General features: G+C 47.9%; 1 protein-coding gene across 2 annotated transcripts in view; it reads left to right on the top strand.

Moving 5' to 3' along the window:
- Positions 1 to 25,518, top strand: part of PALS1 (protein associated with LIN7 1, MAGUK family member) — a 47,993-nt gene that overhangs the window by 6,190 nt on the left and 16,285 nt on the right. For both annotated transcript variants that reach the window (XM_040411339.1, XM_040411340.1), the window contains exons 2-6: positions 10,443 to 10,926; positions 20,721 to 20,929; positions 21,762 to 21,839; positions 24,232 to 24,378; positions 24,513 to 24,674. In XM_040411339.1, the coding sequence (XP_040267273.1) occupies positions 10,563 to 10,926; positions 20,721 to 20,929; positions 21,762 to 21,839; positions 24,232 to 24,378; positions 24,513 to 24,674 (960 nt within the window). In that variant the 5' untranslated portion in view covers positions 10,443 to 10,562. The remainder of the gene's footprint in view (positions 1 to 10,442; positions 10,927 to 20,720; positions 20,930 to 21,761; positions 21,840 to 24,231; positions 24,379 to 24,512; positions 24,675 to 25,518) is intronic.

Genomic DNA, 25,518 nt, shown 5'->3' with positions numbered 1-25,518 from the left:
GTTTGAGGAGGCCCCACAGATGCTGAATAGGGTTTAGGTCTGGAGACATGCTTGGCCAGTCCAGCATCTTTATCCTCAGGTGGCAGTGGTCATCTTGGAGGTGTGTTTGGGATCTACAGTATATCATGTTGCCCAGTTTCTGAAGGGAGGGGGTCATGCTCTGTGTGGCATTCATGGTTCCCTTAAAGAACTGTAGCTCCCCACAGCCGGCAGCACTCATGCAGCCCCAAACCTTGACACCCCCACCACCATGCTTGACTGTAGACAAGACACACTTGTCTTTGTACTCCTCACCTGGTTGCCACCACACACGCTTGACACCATCTGAACCAAATAAGTTTATCTTGGTCTCATCAGACCACAGGACATGGCTCCAGTAATCCAGGTCCTTAGTCTGCTTGACTTCAGCAAACTGTTTGCGAGCTTTCTTGTGCATCATCTTTAGAAGAGCCTTCCTTCTGGGACTACAGCCATGCAGACCTATTTGATGCAGTGTGCTGCCGCCTATATTCGGATAGGACGCTGAGCACGTGCACTTCTTTGGTCGACCATGGCGAGGCCTGCTCTTAGTAGAACCTGTCTTAAACCACTGTATGGTTTTTGTCCCCCGTGCTGCAGCTCAGTGTCAGGGTGGTGACAATCTTCTTATAGCCCAGGACAACTTTCTCAGATCTTCAGAGAGTTCTTTACAATGAGGGGCCATGTTGTACTTCCAGTGACCAGTGTGTGAGAGCGAGAACACCAAATGTACCACACCTGATCCCCATTCACACCTGAGACCTTGTAACACCAATGAGTCACATGACATCGGGGAGGGAAAAGGGCTGATTGGGCACAATTTGGCCATTTTCACTGTACACTGACTACTGTACATTGTATCAAAGTGTTAGATATTCAGTGTTGTCCCATGGAAAAGATAGAATAAAATATTTTCAAAAATGTGAGGGGTGGACTAACTTTTGTGAGAACCTGTATGTAGGTTCTCTATCTGTCCATCTATCAGTGTGTACGTAGCTATATGTATGTAGCATACGTCTCCTAGTTCTCTCTTTTGGCAGGGTTCCTGTTCTCTATTTGCTGTAAATCAGATTTCCCCTTGACCAGGCGGCATCACACTTTCGGAGGGCATCTCCTAGTAACAGTATTCTACATAAAGCAAATGTAATACTGCGCGTGCGCCGTCACATCGTCCTGGTGGGTGCCAGTGTCCAGTGCAACTTTTTCTTTTTTTACACTGCAGGAAAGCCTGGTCCGCTGCACTTTCCTATGCAGAGGGAAAAGTTTTAGGTACTGATCACCTATTCTCAGGCTGTCAGATCTCTGGGGGTCCGACCACTGGGGGTAGGAGCAGTATAGCGTGCGTCAGTCCCCCACTCCATTCCCTTCTATAGGACTGACTGGGTGCTGTCTATGAAGTGAATGGAGCCCTTGACTAGCCTGCGCCATACCACTCCATTCAGAGATGAGCCCCTCGTTTTCCGGCTCACTTGGGGGTCCCAGTGGTCTGATAAGTGGGTAATGGAGACGGTCTGTGAGAGGATCCCTGTGTATTATATATGTATGATGTATGTCTGTGATGGTATATGCCTGAGGATTCCCTGGAGGTATGGGTCGGGGAATAGATGTGAACAGAGGCTTAGTCTTATCTGATAATCATACACACGGATGATTGGAGTAGTTGTTTTGTCAGGTTGGGACACATTACTGTAGCATTAGGAGCTATTTAGACACTCCAGGGATCTCCGATGGTTCAGTGGTCAGTTAAAGGGTTTGTCTGACCATGACCACCCCTTTTAGCTATACGTTTCCTCTGCAGTGATGGATATCCATGTAAACACAAGGACCGCTGGAGCCCTCAGAGTAGTATCTGCTGATACTTGGATGGATCTCCTACTGTGCAGGACCTTCACATGTTGGCCAGAAGTCTGTTCTTCTGAAGGACCCCACACCTCCATGGACAGCTCAGTGATCTCTATGGGACCTGTGGAATGCCTCGTTTTCCCTGTGGTGGTGCTGATTGCTGGGAGGTCTAGATGATGGTGCGTTTGGCCGGCTGTTGAAAGCCTAATCTCTGACCTGTTGATGACTCAGGAGCCCTCGCTGGGGTACTGCTGGAAATGCTGCAGTGCTGAGCAAGTCCTAAGATCTATTCCTGGTAGGGGGCAGGGTAGAGCGGAGGGAGGAGATGTCTCTCCTGTAATCTCCTAGGTTATAGGGCTGTGTGAGATCTGCTATATCCTGGCACTGCTACCTGTAGAAGGGTGCATTCACACAACCATTCATTTCTACGGGGCCACCAAAATGTGGCCAGCCCACAGCGTGCTCTGTGAGGACATATGGTCTTGATAGAGGAGGGCCCCACCCAGAGAGCCAGAATAGAGAGCTGCTCCCGATCCAGCAGACTTGGAACCATCCTTGTATCACATGGACCTGTTCCAATACCTCTGCATCGGCTTCGTGTAAAGCCAGTCTGAGGGATGCATATGAATCTTCCTCCTATTGTATGAACCGTCTAGAGATCACGCCCTCCACCGACAAAAGCTGTTTGTCAAGGTATTGTGTATACGGCATATTTAGGATTCCTTCCTCAGCTCTTGCCAGTTCCTATCTTGACTATAAATCTTACGATCCGGGGCTCTGTGTCAGCGACCGTCGTCCCCTGCCAAGGTCCAATGTCACCGGAGACGTCGGTGCTGTCAGTCTCCATAGTGGACGGCGGGGTAGCGCCAACGAGCATGCTGGGGCACGTACCGGAGAGGTGATTACATAAGAGGACGTCTTGTCACACAAGTCTTCAGACCTCTTTCCCTGGGAGGTGCGTTGTTCCTGTTGTGTTTCTAGGGCTTGATAAAGTTTAGTGATGACTCATTTATTCCACGAGGAGAGGTTTCTGTATCTCGCCCATTTGTTACGTGTCTTGGGGGAAAAAAAGTGTTCCGGTTTGATTGCAGTCCTTCCAATTGACTTGAATGGGAGGATGAGTCGTTGTTGCCGTGGTGATACGACTTTCTTTCCCACCATTACCACTAAAGGGGTTATCCAGGCTTTAGATATTGTATGGGTGAAGGTCCGTCACTTGGCGCCCCCACTGATCCGCGCCAGAAGCTAAACAATGGCCCCGTCCATTGTGTAGTAGCTGTGTGCCAGGAGGCTTGCGCGTCCACTACATGGCCTTTTGCTTGCGGCTCAGTCCACTGGTATCGGGTGTCGGACCCCCACCCATCTGATAATGAGGATCTATCCAAAGGAAGATAAGCAGCCGGCAGAGGGCACTGGCTTATTCCTGATTGTCCAGTCATACCAGTTTATGGTAGAATTGAGAGAAATGCTTTTCGGATGTCTGTGGCTGGCGCTGTGACATTGGTTCTCTCTATAAGAAGTGCCAGCCAGGGGCGCACACCTATCCTAGGTTGTCATTATCTGATCGGTAGGATCCGACACCTGGGACCACTGCCAATTAGCCCTAGCAGTAGCGCCTCGGCCTTATCACAGATTTTCCTCGGCCAGTGACGGCACCTTCATTGGTCGTGTGGCCTAGGCGACGCTCAGCCCCATAGAAGTGAATGGGGCTGGGTGTAATACCAAGCACAACCACTATACAGTGTGTGGCGCTGTGCTTGGTGAGCGTGGAAAATACTGGGACACTCATTGGAGCGCCGGTGCCTTCTGAAACAGCTGATCGGAGGGGGGCCCGACCCCTACCGATCAGGATAGGTCATCAGTATTAAACCCATTTAAGATTACCCCATCATCCCTTTAACCTGAAGCTCACCATGTCTGACAGCTATCCTATCTACCTACCTGCCAGGCCACGTTTCTGCCGATATGTCAGATGTATTTAATTACCAATAGGCGGTACTCACCAGTGCAGTGCTGTACCCGCTGCCATTGTGGTTGGGTTTCGGTTACTTGTAGACATCAAGGCTTCGGCTCTGTTCACGCTTCCACTTGGTGTGGAAAGATTAAAATAACAGATTGCCTGGATGTGTCCTGTGATGGATGCCAAAGTGGCCCCCAATTGTAGGGTCTGCGTCATGGTGCCCATCATTGACGGGAAGAATAAGGAGGCATGGCGTCAGACATGATGGATTTTCTGATTGCGGCTCCTGTACAGGTCCTTGGATTTTAGGGTAAGGGCTTGTTCACACGACTGTGCGAAGCCCGTGCTGTGGACCGCAAATTGCGGTCCGCAATGCACAGGCACCGTCCATGGGGATCGTGGACCTATTCACTTGAATGGGTCTGCGATCCCTCCGTTCCGCAAAAAGATAGAGCATGCTCTATCTTGATGCGGAGGCACGGAACCCCAGGAAGCACTCCGTAGGTGCCCGCGTATTGTGGATCCGCAAATGCGGTCCGTAATACGGCAACGGGCAGCACACGTTCATGTGAATGAGCCCTAAATGTGCAGCGATGCAGGACTAGAGGGAAATGACATAGAAGCCTCATTTTGAGCTATTTCCCCCCCCCCCCTACAATTTTACATGGGGCTGCACTTTTCTAAAAGATGTGCAAAGCCTACGTGGCCTGAAAGATTTAATACCGCACTGACGTAGATCTCTCTTACTGCCCCGCTCAACTCTCTTACTGCCGCGTCAGAAACATCCGTCTTAATCCCCCCCCACAGTTTCGTTAGGGGGTTTAGGGTCAGACGGGTGACACCTAACGGTACGGTCTCATGGTTTCACACATGTATTTCATTCTGTCCGATGCTGACAAGCGGAGCCAGGTCTGTCTGGCAGCTGCTTATCCTGCTTTTAACACACGCCAAAAACAAAAAAATGAAGTCTTAAGTAGTAGTATAATGATGACAACTGAAGGAACTGGTCTAAAACTAGGGTGTAGGATGATGGGGAGGGGGGGGAGAATATCAGTAAATTGCCTTGGCGTCTCTGAATACAAATCCACTACAGGTCCGTTAAATAATGGAAAAGCGATCGGTGATGGTGGGATCTACAAGAAATGGTGCATCTACTGGAAACCAGTGCCACCAGTAGTCATCGCCTACGTCCTCGGCCCTTTGGGAATCGGATCACGTCCGGTGACACCAGCAGCGATGTGAGATCACCTATTATTTCCGCCCGGTGTCTGGCCCCGGCCTTTGTACCGCTTTCCCAGGCTTGCCCACCGGTTGCTATAGGAACTAATGGTCTTGACCTAAGGAATGCTGCTGGAATGCTAATCTCTCTGGTAAGGAGGAGAACTCCCAGCTGGCCATGTGAAAGTGTCAGGGAAGAGAAGCCCCGGCCTGGTAGTCACGTGTAGTGGAAGGCCTGCGCGGTGGTATCGGACGGCCATCAGCCTTGCACCCTCTCCTATGTGTCCTATGTGGAGAAGCGTGGGAGCAGCGGTGCTCCAGCAGGGGAGACTATGCTTAGTGACGCCCACAGCACCCACCGTTAGGGCAGGAACGCCCCACCTGCGGCAGCCAGCTGTTTCAAAACGACAGGTTCCATAATGCCTGGCCAGCCTACAGCCATGAGGGCATGCTGGGAGTTGTAGTTTTGTAGTTTCGTATTTTTTTGTAGTGGAATTACGTACGGCAAATCTGCAGCGTTTAACGGTAGCAGCGAGGTGCGTGTTAAAATGCAGAGCAGATTTTAAATCTCCGTTTTTAGATATCTGCTCCTAGTTTCACCCTTGGCAACGCAGAGGCTAAAATCGGTGTCAAATCCGCAGCGTTTCTGCAGCATTTAAACGCGCGGTGCCCACTTCACCGCAGTTCACACAGACCTATATCTTTATGCCCTTGTTAAAGGCAATCATTTTTTCAATTGGTCTTTATTAAAAAGTTTTCGCAGTTTTTGTGATACGTGGGATATCGAAAAAAAAATAAGAAATCTGTCTGTTTGCAAACCGTCTGTCATTCCTGAGTTCCATCAGCTGACAGCTCATGTGAAACCGTCTCTAGACTATGACCAGATTTAGATTGAAATGGAAAGTCTCCATTTGCTTTTGGGAATGTTTCACCTGCCGAGAGCACTTCATGTTGGGGGTAAGTCACCTGTGAACGGCACCTCACAGATAACATCTAGATACGATCTGAGTGACGTGCCGATACTCCCTCCATGAGGGAGATGATGAATGGTCTGCGCCTTTAAGCCGTCCTCCGGGCAGTTCATGATATTTTGTGACTTGTTAAACTAGTAGTAGTAGCAGCAGTGTGTGCAGATTGTGTGCATACAAGTGGAGCCACAGTGTAAAGTATGGGGGTCAAAGTCACATCCAGAGTCTCTGAGAAGGTAGGAGGTGGGTAGTACCTTACTTTTTGCTTCTTTGCTACAGTCAATAATCATAGGTGTGTGCTCAAGGGCTCAACATATTTTTTTTGTCCATTCCGTTTTTTTATTTTTTTGCTGTCCGTATGCGGAACCATTCATTACAATGGGGCCGCAAAAAAAATAAAAATGGAAATGATTCCGTATGTCCAAGTCCGTTCCGCAAAAAAATAGAACATGTCCGATTCTAGTCCGTTTTGCAGACAAGGACAGGCATTGTTAGAATGGATCCGCAAAAAAACTGATGTAACACGGGCTCCACACGGATGTCATCCTTTTTTTTTGGAGGGGGGGGGGATACGTGTTTTGTGGACCGTAAAATAAATACGGTTATATGCATGAGCCCTAACGAGCAGCCAGCACCAAAGAAAATAAAAAGCAGGTGAGGCCTAATTCACATTGAGCGAGACGGAACGCGTCCAGGTCCGTTCAGCAATGGTTTTGCATGCAAGTTGAAGGAGTTTTATCTGCGATTGCATTCAGTATTTTTAGTTTTTCCATCAGGATTGCATCCGTTTTCCACATGCTGGAAGAAAAACTGAAGAGTAAGGTCCGCGTCCGATCTGCATTTTTTTGAGCACCCATTCATTACAGTGGGGACGCAAAAGATGCGGACAGCACGCCGTGTGCTTCCATATCCGTATGTCCGTTCCACAGCCCCGCAAGAATATAGAACATTCTATGGGAATTTGAAACATACTGCGGAACCTGTGGAAGGAAAAATGTGGGATGCACACGGTTGGTATCTACAATTTGCGGACCGCTAAAACGGGTACGGTCACGTGCAGGAGGTGAAAAACGCACTGCATCCGGATGCCATGGGTGTGCTATCTGTTTTTTTTTTTTTCTCACCCATTAACTGGAATTGACCAGTCCTGCCTGAAAAACGGATGAAGATAAAACATGCGGCGATCTTTCCTGAACGGACAGATGGTCAGTGAAAAACGATGCTCTTGTGCGCACACCCATTGAAGTGGATGGGGCAGGGTTCAGTCCGGATGCTGTGCGGTCAGAAAGCTCGCTTTCACGTATATTTTATCAATCATTATAAAGGCTGGTCATTTTATTTTATTTTTTCTTGGTTTTGAATAGGATATCGGAGGATCGGGCCCATTAAAGGGGTTCTCCGGGATTCCGATACTGATGGGCTATCCTCCGGATCAGTGCAGATGCAGCTTAACGTGGATTTTGCTGCAAATTCGCTCTGAATTTCCCCGCGCTTTTTTGGATTCAGTGTGGTGCAGCTTTACAAATCCACGTATTAGATTTCCTAATATCTCGCTCGCTGTAACACTCGCAAATAGGGCTGAAACGATTACTCGATTGAAGATTACTCGATAAAATTCACATTTTTTGCATTGAGGATTCGTTTGTGTCATGTGACTACGGAGCGCGAGTGAAGCGCTTCCTATTACTTACCGCTCCGTGGTCACCCGCCGGCCTGTAACGCGCTGCACTGGATCCTGACACGTTGTCAGGTCATAGTGCACGTAAGTGTGCACTATGACCCGACGCTGTGTGATGTTAGGATCCAGTGCAGCGCGCGGAGAGGAAGGAGCTGTGGAGTGGCGCCCCTACAGGAAAGGTAAGTATTTTATTTCACTGGCGCTGGGGACATGGCACTAAGGGGGACAGCTGGCAATGGATGGCATGGAGGGGCAGATGGTAGTGGGGGACATGGAGGGGCTGACTGATGGCACTGGGGGAGTGGGGGACACGGAGGAGCTGATCTGATGGCACTGGGGGAGTGGGGGACATGGAGGGGCTGATCGGATGGCACTAGGGGAGTGGGGGACATGGAGGGGCTGATCGGATGGCACTGGCGGTGTGGGGGATATGGAGGGGCTGATCGGATGGCACTGGCGGAGTGGGGGACATGGAGGGGCTGATCGGATGGCACTGGGGGAGTGGGGGACATGGAGGGGCTGATCGGATGGCACTGGGGGAGTGGGGGACATGGAGGGGCTGATCTGATGGCACTGGGGGAGTGGGGGACATGGAGGGGCTGATCTGATGGCACTGGGGGAGTGGGGGACATGGAGGGGCTGATCTGATGGCACTGGGGGAGTGGGGGACATGGAGGGGCTGATCTGATGGCACTGGGGGAGTGGGGGACATGGAGGGGCTGATCTGATGGCACTGGGGGAGTGGGGGACATGGAGGGGCTGATCTGATGGCACTGGGGGAGTGGGGGGACATGGAGGGGCTGATCTGATGGCACTGGGGGAGTGGGGGACATGGAGGGGCTGATCTGATGGCACTGGGGGAGTGGGGGACATGGAGGGGCTGATCGGATGGCACTGGGGGAGTGGGGGACATGGAGGGGCTGATCGGATGGCACTGGGGGACACAGAGGGGCTGATTCGATGGCACTGGGGGACATGGAGGGGCTGATCTGAGGGCACTGGGGGACATGGAGGGGCTGATCTGAGGGCACTGGGGGACACGGAGGGGCTGATCTGAGGGCACTGGGTTGGGTTGAAGCTGATTGCACAGGGGGGAATGAAGGATGTTGAGGACTGATGGCAGGGGGTCTGAGTTTTTATAAAGAAAAACAGTCTATTAATTCATTTTTTCTTATTAGATTACTCGATTAATCATAAAAAATAATTGATAGAATACTGGATTACTGAAATAATTGTTTACTGCAGCCCTACTGGCAGATCCAGACGGAGAATGCCCTAATATGCTCCTGCGTACACGTGGTCTGCACCGTGTCAGGCTCTCCCCGGCCTGCAGATGGGCAGCAGCATTCTCCGCATACTTCACACATTCCTCCTCATTCCCAGGAGCCCGTACCTTATGTGACGGACCTCAGTGCTTTAGGGTACTTTCACACTAGCGTTTTTCTTTTCCGGCGCTGAGTTCCGTCCTCGGGGCTCAAATCCGGAAAAGAACTGATCAGTTTTATCCCCATGCATTCTGAATGGAGAGTAATCCGTTCAGGATGCATCAGGATGTCTTCAGTTCAGTCTTTTTGACGGATCAGGCTTTTCAGAAAACCGTAGCATGCTGTATTTTTACCTGAACGCCGGATCCGGCTTTTTTCCCCATTGACTTGCATTAACGCCGGATCCGGCGCCGTGTGTTCCGTCAAACCGGCTCAGTTATCGGCAGCACATCAATAGACCTGAATGAGGGAAGAACGACCGCAGCAGCGATCATTCCTCCCGCATATTTGATCCTCTCTGCCGGAAACCTGGCCCAGGCACTCCAGCTGTGGTGAAACTACGACTCCCAGCATGCATACCTGCTTAACTGTTTTCAGAACTCCCATAGAAGGGATGCTGGGAGTGGTAGTTTCACCGCCTCTAGAGGGCTGAAGGTTGCTGACCCCTTAGCCGTTTGAGCTACTGAAGCAAAGGCCGAGCATTTATGTGACTAGCGAGGGGCGCTCTGACTACTGCGGGGAGTAATAACTGAGGTGGCGGGTAAGGCCAGGCTCCCCACTCTTCGTGTGTCTGGGTGATTATCCGCTTAGCCCTCTGTAAGCTCATTATACAGCGTGGCCGCCTGCATTACGCCCCGGCAGGGTGGCAGCGTGCTCCTTAATTAGCCGCCACACACTGGCTTTTATTGTATGCCTTCAGGACTTTGCTCAGTTTGTGCCGGTTCTTGAGACGCTCGTCGGTGTGATGGGAAGTTCACTGCTGGGCTCCGTCTGTGCCTCTCAGTTCTTCTTGGCAGGCGACCAATAAAATAACACCCGGTGGGGTCCGACTGGTCCATTATTCACCGTACAGCTGTATTATGCATAGGCGTACCAGTCTAATTTAAAGGGAAAGTGCCGTTTTCTATTGTAATGATTCATTAGGGAGTTTGACCATGCAGACACTTGAGAAGATCTGCCCGTATTGAGTTCAGTTCTACATACTGCCTTAAAGGTATTCTGGCAGTATCTGGTACCGTTCCTCTTTTATTCCTTCTGGAAATGTATTGACAATTGGGAGGTACCCTTCCCCTTGTCAGTGGGTGTGGCCCGTTACCGCCGGCACTATGTGTCTAAGGGAAATGGTAGCACCCAGCTGTCAGTTTATTCATATATTTCCTGGAGGAATAATAGAGGAATCACTCCAGAGTTCTAAGAAAAGTTGGTTGTTTTATGGTAGATGGCAGATGACTTGTACAACGCATCTAATACATGTTTGCCCTTTCTATACTTAGGTAACTTCACATTCAGAAGAGTCCGGTTCCCTTCGTCCCCGGATGGCTACCACGGGCCAGGATCTCGATGGTCCGACCCTGCTCCTCGTATAAAGCCGGCGCAGGGCTCTCTCAGCAGCCATGACCACCTCCCATGTGAATGGTCATGTAACAGAAGACTCGGATAGCGAGAAGCAAAGTGCAGATCTTTCTCCAGACGAGCCGCAGAGACACAGAGAAATGGCAGTGGACTGCCCGCCGGACCTGGGCACGAGGGCCATGCCCATACGAAGGAGCGCTCAGCTGGAACGGATCCGGCAGCAGCAGGAGGATATGAGGCGTCGACGGGAAGAGGAGGGCAAGAAACAGGATCTGGACGTCAATTCCTCCATGAGACTGAAGAAGTTGGCGCAGACCTTTCCTAAAACTGGAATTGATAACCCAATTTTTGATACGGATGAAGGACCGGTTCTGGAAAGTCCCAGCCGAGCTGTAAAAGTATTAGGTAAGAATGCGATTGTCTCTTCTATAGTGTACACATGGCAGTGCCAGTGTGCGGACCCTGTACCGCGGCACAGGGGCCCCCCTGTTATGGGCCAAAACAGCAGGAGCTTCTTATTACCAGATAATGTTAAAGAGGACCTGTCCCCTCTCCTGACATGTCCGTTTTAGTAACTACTTGTATCCCCATGTAATAATGACTGTGTTGTGCCAGTCCTCTATTATTCCTGCTAGAAGTTATGAATGGATTGTCAATGAAGGTGAAACTGGGTGTTACCACCTGGCGTGTGTCCCTGCACAGTCTGACGCTGGCAGCACTGATTGGATAGTTTCAGACTGTACGGGGACACCATCCCGACTGGTAACCCCCCATCTGGAGCTTAATGGCAGACTGATGACAAGTCATTCATTTGGCCCATCATTGGCTGTCCTTCGAGCTACGGACAGACATAGATTTTTGCTATAGCTTTTGCCAATTCTGGTGTAAACTACAGTCAGTAAACCTATCAGGCGGTGGGAGGTCCCTCCTGCTAAACCCTGTCCACTTTTCATCTCATCGTGAAAAAGGAGGTCAAAAATGGGGGCCAGGCCCTTGATAGATTCCCTCCACTCAGGGCTCATGCACAAGAACATATTTTCTTTTAGTGTCCGTTCTGTTTTTTTTTTGCGGACCGTATGAGAAACTATACATTTCAATAGGTCCGCCAAAAAAAAAAAAAAAGGGAGTTACTCCGTACATTCCGTTTTCGTATGTCCGTTCCGCCAAAGAGTAGAACATGTCCTATTATTGTCCACATTACGGACAAGGATGCGACTGTTCTATTAGGGGCCACAAAATACGGAATGCACACGGACGTCTAGGATTGCAAAATACATACGGTCGTGTGCATGAGCCCTTATGCAGTGAGCTCCTGAGCGCCTCTAGTGGTGGCTGCAGGAATTAACCCTATCTGTGGAGGGGGTTTCACCTCTATCCGGGAGATCAGAACACCTCTTCATCCGCAGTATATTAGGAGACTATGTGGTGAAGATAGTGAAGGAGCTTATGGGAATGAATCATCACTATATTATTTAAAAAAAAATTGGCGTTTATGATCATTAAAGGGAACCTGTCAACAACGTTATGCTAACCTCACTGAGGGCAGCATAAAGTAGTGACAGAAATACTGATGTCAGCGGTGTGTCACTCATGAGCTAAAAGTAAGTGGTTGCCGAGAACCAGAATCATAATCCTTGCAGCCCAGGCCTTGAAAAGAGTCCTGGTTATTCCCAATCTCCTGCTCTCTCGTCCTTCTGCTGATGATTGGCAGTTCTCTCCTAGAGAGAAAGAGAGAAAACTAGGTAGAAGACTGTCAATCAGCAGGTGGGCAGGAGAGCAGGACTTCATGAATAACCAGGACTCTTCTCCGGTGGCCGTGACTCTTTTCCAGGCTCAGTCTGCAATGATTGTGATGTTGGTTCTCGGCAACCACTTACTGTTTACTTATAAATGACAGACCGCTGAAATCAACTCACCTGTCTCTACTTTATACTGCCGTTAGTAAGGGCAGCACAGAGTGGATGACGGGTTCCTTTTAAAAGGGGTTATGCCGAGTTCCAGCAGTCCCCTAGAGAATGAATGGAGCTTCAGCAGAGATTCGATGGGCACTTTGGGTCTCGGCAGTCAGACTCCCACTGCTCCTCTACTACAGCAGGCGGTCAGCGGAGGTGAGAGCTGCCTTAACATGCCGCAATCCTCTCCTGTGTATGGGGATCAGTGATCGCTGCTGCGGTCCTCATCCCTGTACACATTCATTGTTTCTAGGACATGATGATTTAGGTGACCACATTGGCAGCATCTTTACACCGGGCAATTATTGGGAGCGTTATGTGTTAATAGTAGTTGAGTGGCGCACAGGCGTCTCCGGTCACTGCTGCCATTAAGTAATTGGGTATGTTGTGCCGCGCCGAAACCAGAATGCACGCCAGGAGCTGCGTTGTAACGATCGCTTAGGTCTTCCCCGCGATTGCCGCAGTAATTGCCCTCGCTTTTTTAGGTTAAATAAGTGCTTTTCACCTATAAAAAGAGCACAAAATCCTGCAGCACAAAATCCATTTTCAGTTTTTCTGGTCTGCTTTTTTATTTTATTTGTTGTAAAAAAAACAAAAAACGGACGAGATCACATGACTTTATATAACGCATGCAAGCACAGGTTACAGAGGCAGCCATCTTTCCTGAAGTGTTGTTAACCACATTTAGGCCTCGTGCACATGACCGTATGGGTTTCCAATCCGCAAACCGTGGATCTGCAAGACACCGATACCGCTGTGTGCATGCCGCCATTGTAGAAAGGTCCTGTCCTTGTCTGGGCAAGATTAGGGCCTGTTCCATCTGCTTTGCGGGACTGTGGAACGGACATACCGATACGGACAGCACACGGAGTGAAATGAAGTGGGACCGCATCTAATATGCAAAAACCGCAGATCGGATGCGGACAAAATATGCGGTCACGTGCATATGGGGCTTTACTTTACAGCAGCCACGTGGGCCATAGACACGATAGACTGGAGGAGGGGAGATTTGTCACAACTGGTAGAAAGAAGAACTGTCTTAGTTGCCCATAGCAACCAATCAGATTCCAGCTCGTTTGGAAAGTGACAGGTAGAATCTGGTTGCTATGGGCAACTAAGACAGTTCTTCTTTACACCAGTTTGATAAATCGCCATTGAGTCTTCTAGGCATGCTCTGTGACCTGTACAGAGGTCATTGTGCGGGGAGGGGAAGTAGTCCAGTGTTAGTAGAAATGAAGCCTTTTATTGTAATCCTGCCTGTGATGATAATGAGATGACTGCTGTACAGAACAGGAAGTATCAGCCTGTTGTGAGCCTTAGTGGCCTGCAGGATTAAAAAAAAATATATATAGTGACATGGAAAATAAAAAAAAAAGCCAAAAATTCTGAAATATATTTATTAAAAACCTATCTGATGGCATGTAATAACCCCCGGAGAACCATCACTGCGGTTTTGAGAGGAGTCCCTGCCCACAAGAGATTACAATCTGACCGCGATGGAGGCAGTCGCTCAGTAGGCACTTAGCAGGAATTTTGTCACCAGTCATGTAAATATAAATGACACTGTATGAACCCCGCCACCTCCGCCAGAACCTAAGCCGGCGCAGATCTAACGAGGGGAGGGTGGAATGGAGATCGGTGTGACCGGGTCAAGGGGTTCAGTACAAGAGCAGTCCTGGAGGGAGGATGAGAGTTGTAGGTCATAGCCGGGGTGGGTGGAAAGGCTCATCTATCAATCTCCTCGTGACAGAAAGTCCTTTCCTTCTAAATACCAGAAACTCACATTTCTCCTCCATCAGTTGTGCTTTGTTTCCTTTCCTAGATATAGCGCCCGCATAGGCTGGCACCCTACATGCTGCGTGCCTGGAGACGGGTTTCTCTAGGGGGCGCCACATTGTCCTCTAGTATTTTTTGGGGGATTTCATAGGCATTTACGCTTTTCATGAGTAATTTATTGAAGTCGAGGAATCCCATCAAAGGGGTTATCCAATGATTAATGTAAAACATGAGAATACAACATCATATAGTAGATGACAATCTCTTTCTAACAAAGCTAGAACCAGCCCTGTACCTCACATGGATCCAGAGATCTCCTCATTCATTGCTCTGATAGATTTATATCAAGCTGGCAGCTCAGGGGGCGTGCACTTCCTTACAGCTGGTGCCAATTGAAGGATGGCACTGAGCATGTGCGGCCACCTCGGTGCGCAGGACTGCAAAATTAGAAAAAGAGCAGACAGCAGGTGGCGCTCTACAGCTAGACTGAATTGAATAAAAATACATTTTTAATTACGTGCAATTACAAAAGTATTCAATTCCAAATATTATTTGTGGGACAACCCCTTTAAGTGTTTAATAATATCAAAATATATAGCCATTAAAGGGGTTCGTCCACAAACCGGACAACACACGTGATTCTCCTGCAAAAAAGAATTGCGTCTTACTAAGGGCTCATTCAGACGGCCATATGTTGCTTTCCGCATCTGATTAGATGGGGACACCACACGGATGTGGCCCCACAAATAAAACATTTCCTATACTTTTCAGTGAAAATCAGGATGTGGCCCCAGTCTATGGGTCAGCAAAAATGCGGAATGCAATCCGTTTTTTTTTGTAGACATGCTGAACTGATCGCAAAAAAAAAGAAATGCATCAGAATTTTTGTGGACATCAAAAAACATACGATCGTCTGAATGAGCCCTTACCTGTTAGACCCCGCTCCGCTGCTCTGGTTCTCCCAGTCAGGCTCCGTTTACACAACTGAAATGGTGAGAACACGTGACCGCTGCAGCCAAACGCTGGCCTCAGCAGTGCACTGAAGAGGCCAGTGATTGGCTGCAGCAGTCACATGTTGTCGACATGATGTCACTGCTGCAGCCGGATAAACGGAGTCCAGCTGGGTAAGTAACGCTCAGTTCTTTTTTTTTTTATACCGGTACAGATCCCATGGGATCGGGAGCAGGGCTACGGCTGTGGGGGTCAGCTGTGTTACCCAGCGAATGCTGCAAGTAATGTAGTCAGTAATCTACACACATCCGAAAATCGTAACCGTTTATGGTGTCCAGTGGCGAATCTGCATCGTGTCCCGGACGTGGCCATAAGAACCAGACCTGGTGCTGGATAGATGTCTAATAAGGGTTAGCTGTGTGGCGGTCGCTGTAGCCCGTCCCCAGCAGTGATTACAGTGTGTACGAGCGGCCGGTCTAACAGGGTGCTAATTACTGCGTCGTGTATTACCCAGGGTGCACAGTGACCTCCATGACACCGGTCTAGGTGTGGTGGCATCGCCTTACGTTATAATTACGTTACTATGATTGCCGGGTTTTGCTTTCCAATCTTACAATACAACTACAGTACGTAATGGGGGTTACCAGGTGCCCCCGGCCGCCACGTTGGTTTTAAATAAGGTGTAAATATAATAGCGTTATGTGGCGGTAGATTAAGGACAACTCTTGGCCATATGGATGTCATAGGATGGATGCTCGCAGATCTCCTCTGTGACCCAGAATGGAGAACGGTCCATGTATGACATGCCGCCATGTTATACTACATTACCCCTGGGTGCCGAGAGCTGCATCAGGGCCACCGTCCATATGTAGGTAAATTGTGCGGCCATTGGCCACGGCATGTGGTGACCGACGCCAGGTCATTTCCTCACAGTTGAGGTTCCCAGAAGAAACCTCCTAGATGGTTTCCTGCCAAGCTCCATATCTGCACAACGTCTGGTCCTCCCCGGTCGCGCGCCACATTATAAAGTCATTCATTCAGCCCGGAGCCTGACCTTCACTGTTACATTATCAGACTTTCTCACACAAGTTATTTACTATGCCGCCGATCCATCAAACCTGACCGTTTCCTGGGCCGTGGTCATTATCGTCATTACCAGAACGGACGTGCACGTGATATGTCTGCTTCTCGGGTTAAAGGGGTATTCCAGCAGCCACATAGCATGCAAAAATTAAAGAAATACCCCAGCTTATACTCTCCTCCCCCACTGGCGCTGTTTTGGTGGTGGCACCATGGCATGGTCCTCACTGCGCGCCACTTTCCCGCTCCTGTTCCCGATCATCAGCCAATCACGGCAGCAGTGGCCAGCCTCAGCCAGCGATTGGCTGAGCAGTATTCACACCCTCTTCCGATCCTCGGGACAGGCCATCAGTGGGGGTCCGACACCCAAGACCCCGCCAATCAGCTGTTCTGCAGTAGCCAGTGCCAATGGGTGGAGCTGGCTAGTGCTACTCCCAAACAGCCAATCAGCGGGGGTTGTGGCCCCTTGAAGTCTTGCTGACCCCTAACCTTAGGATATGTCCTCAATATCTGATTGGTGGGGGACTCCTGACATCCCCAACAGTCAGCCCTGTGACATCACCTCCATTGGTCACATGGTCTTTATACAACTCTGTTCCATTCAAGTGAATGGTTTGACCCGCAATACAAAGAACAGCCACTATACAATGTTCGGCGCTGTGCTTTGTATACTATGAACAGTCCCCTCTAAACAGCTGATTGGCAGGAGTCAGACCCCCACCGATCAGTTACTGATGACCTATCCTGACGATAGGGCATCAGTTATTTATTTCCTGCTAAACCCCTTTTAATTTAAATATATAAAATTATTATCTTTAGGTAAAAAAGTTGCGGGGGATCTCGGGCCTGTTAGGAGCACAAGGCCTACATAGGGCGTTCCTCAGGCATTTAGATCCTCTGAGTGTTCCCCAGCCTGGAGCTCTTAAAAACTACAAAGCTGAGGGTTGAAGTTTTGGAGGTCCACAGGTTGGGGAACACCCTCGACATGCTCCGAAACTTGTTCCAAGTAGTCCCAGCATTAGATCCGCTAGTCTTCCTCCCCTCCTGAACAGTGCCACTCTAGTCTATTGGCTGTGTCTGGTATTGCAGCTCATCTCCAGTAAGGTGATTGGCTGTACTGCCGCCATGCATGCACAATATCCTAGTGTGCATTACAGCCGTGTGGTTGCATTACTGGCGACCTGTCGACCCGATGGCGATTTTTTTTTAAAGCTCTGATCGCACTAATACCAGTTAGTGAGAGATAGTATGATGTCACATTGCTAATGGTGGGAAGGTTGATAATGTCAGTAACTCCCCGGAGCAGGAGATTTCTGCATTTTATGGACATCCGACCATGACGGGGCAAAGCCGGGGCCACCTAGAGATCTGGTGCTGGTTCTTAACTTCTCGGCCTCAGTCCATCATCATCTGTAGAGCTCTTTGGTTTGTCCTCTGCTCCACGGTTTGCGTTCAGTATGTCTCTGATCACAGCAGGCTATCCGTCACTGGTTTTTACGCTACCCTATATACGGGCTGCCCCAAGTTGCTGATTGACAGCTTCTTCCCCCTTTCATAGTATAGGAGGAAAGCTGTCAATCATCTGCGGCTCATGAGTATCAGGACTCCAGCTGGAGCTGCTCACCACTGATTTAAAGAAAACCACTGGCCAGAAGACAGTAAGTGACCCAGTGGTGTAATCCAATTCTCTTGTGCCCAGTTTATGATGGGCGACATGAACTGGTGACAGGTTCCCTTTAATGTGCACTGACATCGCATGTCTGATGAAGCAAGTGCATAGCACTTTACCTTTTCGCCTCCTGCTCCACTGCTGGGTAGTGGACTTCCTACAGTCATGAAATAGATCAGAAGTGATTATCTTTGCCAAGATCGGGTCTGTGCTCCAGCCCTGGGGTCAAGGGCCCCTTGTGAAGCTCTTGAAATGAAGCGCTCAGTGGCTGCAAGGATCCTTGGTATGTTCTGTACACGGCGGTGACTTTAGTATACTCTGCAAACAATATATTGTAGGCCCATACCTTACCTGCATTTAGTTGTCTTAAGGTGGGCACAAGCCTTTAACAACTTTCAGGTGGCAGCTGTTCCTCCTGGCCCCCCATACTTGATTAGCTGGGGGTGAAAGCCGCTGCCAGACGCCGGTACTAGTGAATTATCTGCATTCAGGAAAAAAGGTTTAGGCAAGCTGAAATCCAGCATGTCCAAATCTTCTGGACACCCCTATATACAGTGTCTTGAAAAAAAAGTATTCATACCCCTTGAACTTTTCCACATTTTGTCACGTTACACCCTCAAACTTAACAAGTATTTTATTGGGATTTTATGTGATCGACCAACACAAAGTAGCAAGTATGTGTGAGGTGAAAGGAAAATGATACATGGTTTTCAAAAGTATTAATAAATAAATAATCTGATGTGTGGCGTGCAATTGTATTCAGCCCCCTGTACTTTGATACACCTAAATAAAATCCTGTATGACCAATTACCTTCAGAAGTCACCTAATTATCAACTGTGTGTAATTTATTCTCAGTATAACTACAGCTGGTCTGTGAAAGCCTCAGAGTTTTGTTCGAGAACATTAGTGATCAAACAGCATCATGAAAACCAAGGAACACACCAGACAGGTCAGGGATAAAGGTGTGGAGAAGTGTAAAGCAGGGTTGGGTTATAAAGAAAGAAAGAAATATCCCAAGCTCTGAACATCTCATGGAGCACTGTTCAGCCCATCATCTGAAAATGGAAGGAGTATGGCACAACTGCAAAAATACCAAGCCATGGCCGTCCACCTAAACTGACTGCCCATCAAGGAGAAAACTAATTGGAGAAGCTGCCAAGAGGACCATGGTCACTCTGGAGAAGCTGCAGAGATCCACAGCTCAGGTTGGTGAATCTGTCCACAGGACAACTATTAGTTGTGTGCTCCATAAATCTGACCTTTATGGAAGAGTGGCAAAAAGAGCCATTTTTGAAAGCAAACCATAAGAAGTCCCGCTTGTAGTTTGCCCCAAGCCATATAGAGGACACAGAAAACATGTGGGAGAAGGTTGCTCTGGTCAGATAAGACCAAAGTTGAACTTTTTAGCGTAAATGCAAAATGCTGTGTGGTGGAAAACTAACACTGTACATGCCCCTGGAAACACCATCCCCACCGTGAACCATGGTGGTGGCAGCATCTACAGCGGGACAGAGTTGATGGGAAGATGGATGGAGCTAAATATATGGAGGAAAACCTGGTAGAGGCTGCAGAAGACCTCATACTGGGGCGAGGTTCACCCTAAACATACAGCCAGAGCTACAATGGAATGGTTCAGATCAAAGCATATTCATGTGTTAGGATGGCCCAGTCACAGTCCAGACCTAAATCCTGTTGAGAATCTGTGGTAAGACTTGAAAATTGCTGTTCACAGACGATCTCCATCCAATCTGACTGAGCGCAAGCTATTTTGCAAAGAAAAATGGGCAAATATTTTATCCTCTAGATGTGCAAAGCTGGTAGAGACGTACCCCAAAAGACTTGCAGCTGTAACTGCAGTGAAAGTTGGTCCTACAAAGTACGGACTCAGGGGGCCTGAATACAAATGCACGCCACACTTTCCAGATTTTTATTTATTAAACATTTTGAACACCATGTATCATCGTCATCATCATCTTCATCATCTTCTCACCTCACACATACAAGTTGGTCTTTCATATAAAATCCCAGTAAAATGCATGTAAGTTTGTGGGTGTAACGTGAAAAAAATGTGGAAAAGATCAAGGGGTATGAATACTTTTTCAAGGCACTGTATATGTAGATGGTTGGCTCTGCTGTCGGTTGTGGTCATCAGAGCACAAGGTGTCCTGTCCGGTCAGCGTGGTCTCTCATCGCGAGGCCGATCTGTTCTGAATACTATTGTAATCTTTCCAGAAGGAGTGACGCATTCCCATGTCGTCGGCCGCCTCGAAATGTGACATTTCCATAAAGAACTTGTTGTAGGTCCCTTTCCCGGAGTGTGTAGGACCTCTCCCGGCTTTGTGTGTGGCCACATGTGTAGACAGTAGGGTCTGCATTGGCAGTGGTGTTGAGTTGCATCTGATTATTGCCCACATAGCAGGGCCTACAGGACACAGCTGCCTATTATTCCTGCCACTCAAAGCCGCATTGTGCTGCTTCCTGCCTGTTTGCTTTCTTGGGATGCGCTGCCTCCTCCTCGTCGACATTGCCTCCTTCAGTCTTTATTGCTGACCAGTTTCTATGAAACCTGTGAGCCGCGGAGGCAGCTGGTGGCTGCAGGGAGGGTCCACTCTGCCGTCCTGCTCACTTCTCAGGGTCCAAGCTGCCGACCAAGAGTGAGCGGACTTGTTTCTAATGACCCGTATTGTTCTCAGATTTTTATCACTTTGATCTGTCGTCGTCTTCCACCGGACACGTGGTAATAAAGATGTCGTCTCTCCATCTTTTGCAGACTTGGAAGATTTATTGAGTTCCTTGAAGGACATCCAGCACACCCTGGTAGACTCTCAGAGCCAGGAGGACCTCGGTGTACTCCTCCATCTAGTGCAAAATGTAGACTTTCAGAATGCATTCAGAATCCACAATGCTGTAGCTGTGCACATGAACAAAGCCAGCCCACCATACCCCCTCACCCCTAATGGGCAGGAGCTGGTCCAGGAGGTAGGTGACCACCTTGTTTTCTTTCCTTAACAAAAATAGCCTGGTGTGCATTTTTTCTCCTCAAGTGCCTTTCGGGGCGGTTTTCTGAAGCCTGGTTTACCGTGAGGTATGCCGTCTTCAACTCCCAAAGGGTCAAACGAAGACCATGATGACGTCTGCAGGACATTTTCAGTCCAAGAACTATAGCTGCACCTCCATTTGTTGGCTCAAGGTGATGGGACTGACAAGCCTGGAGGCATTGCTTTCATAAATCTTACTAGTTGTATGTACATGGATTTTACTGCTCCATTACATCTAAATTTTGTGTCCACGGCTCCTGGGCAGAGTGACATATGGACGCCATGGAGTGAAATACTACATACATGGGATTTCTAGTGAACTATATTATATAGCACAAACATGATCATCGGAGCATAGATTTTTTATTTATTTTTCTATAGGGCCAGCGGAGGAACAAGGGGCGGACTAGTTGGTTTCTGACCAGTCCAGTCCTTTGATAACCTTGGAAATAATATAGCTGAGGATATGGAGCGTTGGGGCTGTAGCAGTATGTGGCACTATTATACGTTGGGTTTGTATTGCTGTCTTTAGGAAACTGTCTGGCCTGAAGTCCATACTTCTCACTTCTAGTAGATGTATCTAGACTTCTAGATGTATCCTCCTACTCTCAGGAAGGAATGGGCTCTTTTGTGAAGGCTGAATTGCAGTAGCCATCGCTCGCCCCCATACAGTGGAGGGGATCGCTGCATGTAAATGCAGGCAGTTATCCCGATGATTGCCTGCTTTGGCTAACCAAATGCTTGGCTCACTGCTTTATGCTTTTTCCTTGTAGGTGCAGCACGTACTGAAAGCAAGTCATCACAAAGAAAGCCAAGAACTTACCGATCTTCTGAACACGCCCAACATTCAGGTAGAACGCTCTGCTGACACCGAAACTTCAAGAGGAGAAAAACTTTTTTATTTTTTTTTTAATTTTTTTACAAATGAGATTCTCTTCACCATATTGCTCACTTTGGACAACCCTTGTTTCAATGAAGGGTCCTCGGAGAGGAACTTAGTTGCAGGGGGATTCCACTGACGGGGAATTCTTCAGCTTTCCCTCTACAGTGGGAAATTAGGTTTGCATGCAGCCGCTGATATCCCTGTCATTAGGAAGGAGAGCTTCTCATAGCATCTCCTATTAAAGGGAGGTCCCACTCTTTTACATCTATGTTCTCTTAAAAAAAGGTGTGTCCTCATTGCCTGTTTTAAACCTAAGGGACGCACAACTTCATGGTCAGGACATCCAACCATTTTGAGTTGTTTTTTGTCGGCATCATTTTGGGGTCCACATACCGTAATTTATTGATTAAAAGGGTTCTCCAGGAATTAAAAAAATAAAAATACTTAAATATTATTTTACCATAAATATATTCACAAATACCTTTCATTACTTAGAATTAGGGATCGACCGATTATCGGTTTTACCGATATTATCGGCCGATATTCAGGATTTTGACCGTTATCGGTATCGGCATCTATTTTGCCGATATACCGATAACGTATGGGGAACACAGATCGCGCTGCTCTCAGCGCTCTCCGTGTTCCCTCGGCAGAACAGGGGAGAAGGAAGCAGTGTCTCCTCCCCCTGTGCTGCCGCCAATGAGAGGAAGGAGGACAAGAGAAGGGGAGGGGCTGTGGCCACCGCTCCACCAATGAAGATAAGTCTTTCATTAATTCATATACAGGAGGCGGGAGCTGGCTGCAGAATCACATAGCCGGCTCCCGACCTCTATGAGCGGTAGCTGCGATCCGCGGCACCTAAGGGGTTAACTACCGCAGATCGCAGCTACAGCTCTCTATCAGGGTGAATAGGACAAGGGTTCTAGTCCCTAAGGGGGCTAAAAGTTTGTAAAAACAAAAATATTAAGTATAAATGAAAAAGAAAGATTTACAAAAAAAATACACGTTAACAATATACATAAATTTTCAGCAGATTTGTGTAGGAATTTTTTTTTTTTCAAAAATGAAAATTCCCAGAATATCGGTATAAATTATCGGCTATCGGCCTGAAAGTTCACAAATTATCGGTATCGGCCCTAAAAAAAATCAATATTCGTCGATCCCTACTTAGAATGGCTTGTTTTGTCTAGGGAGCAATCATTAGGAGAAGTAAAATGGCCGCCGTCCTATCAGTACACACAGAACCTGTCCTAATTACACAGGACAAGTTACTTCACCACAATGAGCCATAGTGCTGCTTCATCCTCCTCTCTTCTCTACTTGTCAGGAATCAGGAGGGTGAGGTGTAGATGATGAGCAGCAGCACTTGTTTACAGTCTCCATTACCACAGTCTGTCCGTCCTCTCTGTACTTCATGTCTCCTCATGAACTAAATTCCCCAGAGATTCAGCTAAAGTTCTTAAACTGTATTCAGGATCATAATCCCTGACAAGTAGAGAGGAGGAGGAGGCAGCTCTTTACCTCTGTATCCTGAGAATAGGTAATCAATAAAATAAAATCCTGGAAAACTCTTAAGTCCAGAAAAAAAACCTTCTTATTTTGTGGTCCAATATACTCTTTTATGCTTCTGCAATGCTCTTAACACAGTCTGATGAAATGTGGTCTGTGGCAGTCTGAACACTAGGACCCCAGAATCCCTATATTATGACCCCCCTTCCCCCAATACGTATCCACACCCCTGACCACACAGTGTGACCACTGTTCTGATCATTATAGGGGACCCAGCAGACAAATGATGGTAAAGTCAGCGCTCCCCTGTAAAAGGGGTTATCCAGTGATTACTGTAAAAATTGAAAATCAGACATAATACAGTACATGACAATCTCTTTGTAACCAAGCTAGAACCAGCCCTGTACCTCACATGGATCCGGAGATCTACTCATTCATTGCTCTGTTAGATTTATATCCAGATGGCAGCTCAAGGGGAGTGTCTTCTCTGCTGCAGTTAAGGAGGCGTGTCCATGCTCTCCCTATCACAGCTCAGGGGGCGTGTCCATGCTCTCCCTATTCACAGCTCAGGAGACAGTTAAAGGAAGAAACTGAGCATGTGCGGCCTTCTCAGTGAGCCGGACAAAACAATAAGAAAAAGAGAAAACAGCAGGTGGCGTCATGCAGATACATTTTATTGGATAGCTCCGTGGCTATGCAAATTTTTTAATTACATGCAATTGCAAAAGTATTCAGATCCAGGTGCTGGTTTGAAAACTGTAGAATATTTTTTGTGGGACAACCCCTTTAATTTATGATATCATACAGGGGGATGAAGCCGATGTGCCACTAATGTCTTCTCTCTGACACAGGCTCTCTTCTTGGCTCATGACAAGGTGGCGGAGCAGGAAATGATGCCCGAATCTGTTTCTGAAGACCACTTTCATGAAAACATTGCCCAGTACGGTGATGAAACAGTTAAAATAGTAAGAATAGAGAAGGCAAGAGATATCCCACTGGTAAGTACCCGACGTGTCAGCAGAGCGGCTCAGTCTGCTGTGTGTGATGGTCCAGTCACTTGATCATGTGATAATACATGTAGTGGGTTCCGTGGTCTTATGGCTTTTTTTTTTTTTTTTTTTTCACGGATCAGGGTGCCACGGTGAGAAATGAACTGGACTCTGTAATCATCAGCCGCATCGTGAAGGGGGGCGCAGCAGAGAAGAGCGGCTTACTGCACGAAGGAGATGAAATCCTGGAAATAAATGGCATCGAGATCCGGGGGAAAGATGTCAATGATGTCTTTGAGCTGCTTGTAAGTGGATCCAGATCTGTCACTAGTCAGCAGGTTACTGTATGGGGCAAAGACTCCTTCAGCCCCGTCAGCACACTGTGTGATTTCCTGGTTTTTGAGTTTTAGTTTTTTGCTTTCTTCCTTCCCGGAGCCATGACATTTTTTTTATTTATTTTTTCCATGGCCACATGATATCTGGAATTGGACAAAAAAAAAAAACGCAATTTCACCATAGTTTTATTTTTACGACATTCTCTATGTGGTGAAACTGACCTGTTCCCTTTATTCTCTAGGTCAGTACTAGAGATGAGCGAATTTCATATTTTGAAATTCGAAATTCATTCACGCTTAGTTTACTGGTAACCAATTCTATGACGGAATGCCTTTAGAGGCATTCCGTTATTCATTCCGTCATAATAGAAGTCTATGGCCTGCAAAACGGATCCGTCCGGTTTCCATTATGCAGGAGAGGACTCCAGTATAACGGAAAAGGGACGGATCCGTTATGCAGCCCATAGACTTCTCTGAATAACGGAATGCCTCTAAAGCAGGCATGCTCAACCTGCGGCCCTCCAGCTGTTGTAAAACTACAACTCCCACAATTCCCTACTGTAGGCTGATAGCTGTAGGCTGTTTGGGCATGCTGGGAGTTGTAGTTTTGCCACAGCTGGAGGCATTCCGTTATGCATTCCGTCATAGAATTGCGATATGGTCTGTGGTAACGGAATCCATAACGCAATTCACCTTTTACCAGTAAACCTGGCATTCGCCCATCTCTAGTTAGTACATTTACAGTGATACCAAATTTATATAGTTTTTCTTGTGTTTTAATACTGAAAAAGGATAAACTGAAACCAGATTTTTG

The sequence above is a fragment of the Bufo bufo genome, chromosome 11 (assembly GCF_905171765.1).
Source record: "Bufo bufo chromosome 11, aBufBuf1.1, whole genome shotgun sequence".
NCBI classification, from domain to species: Eukaryota; Metazoa; Chordata; class Amphibia; order Anura; family Bufonidae; genus Bufo; species Bufo bufo.
This window is presented reverse-complemented; position numbering and strand designations above follow the sequence as displayed.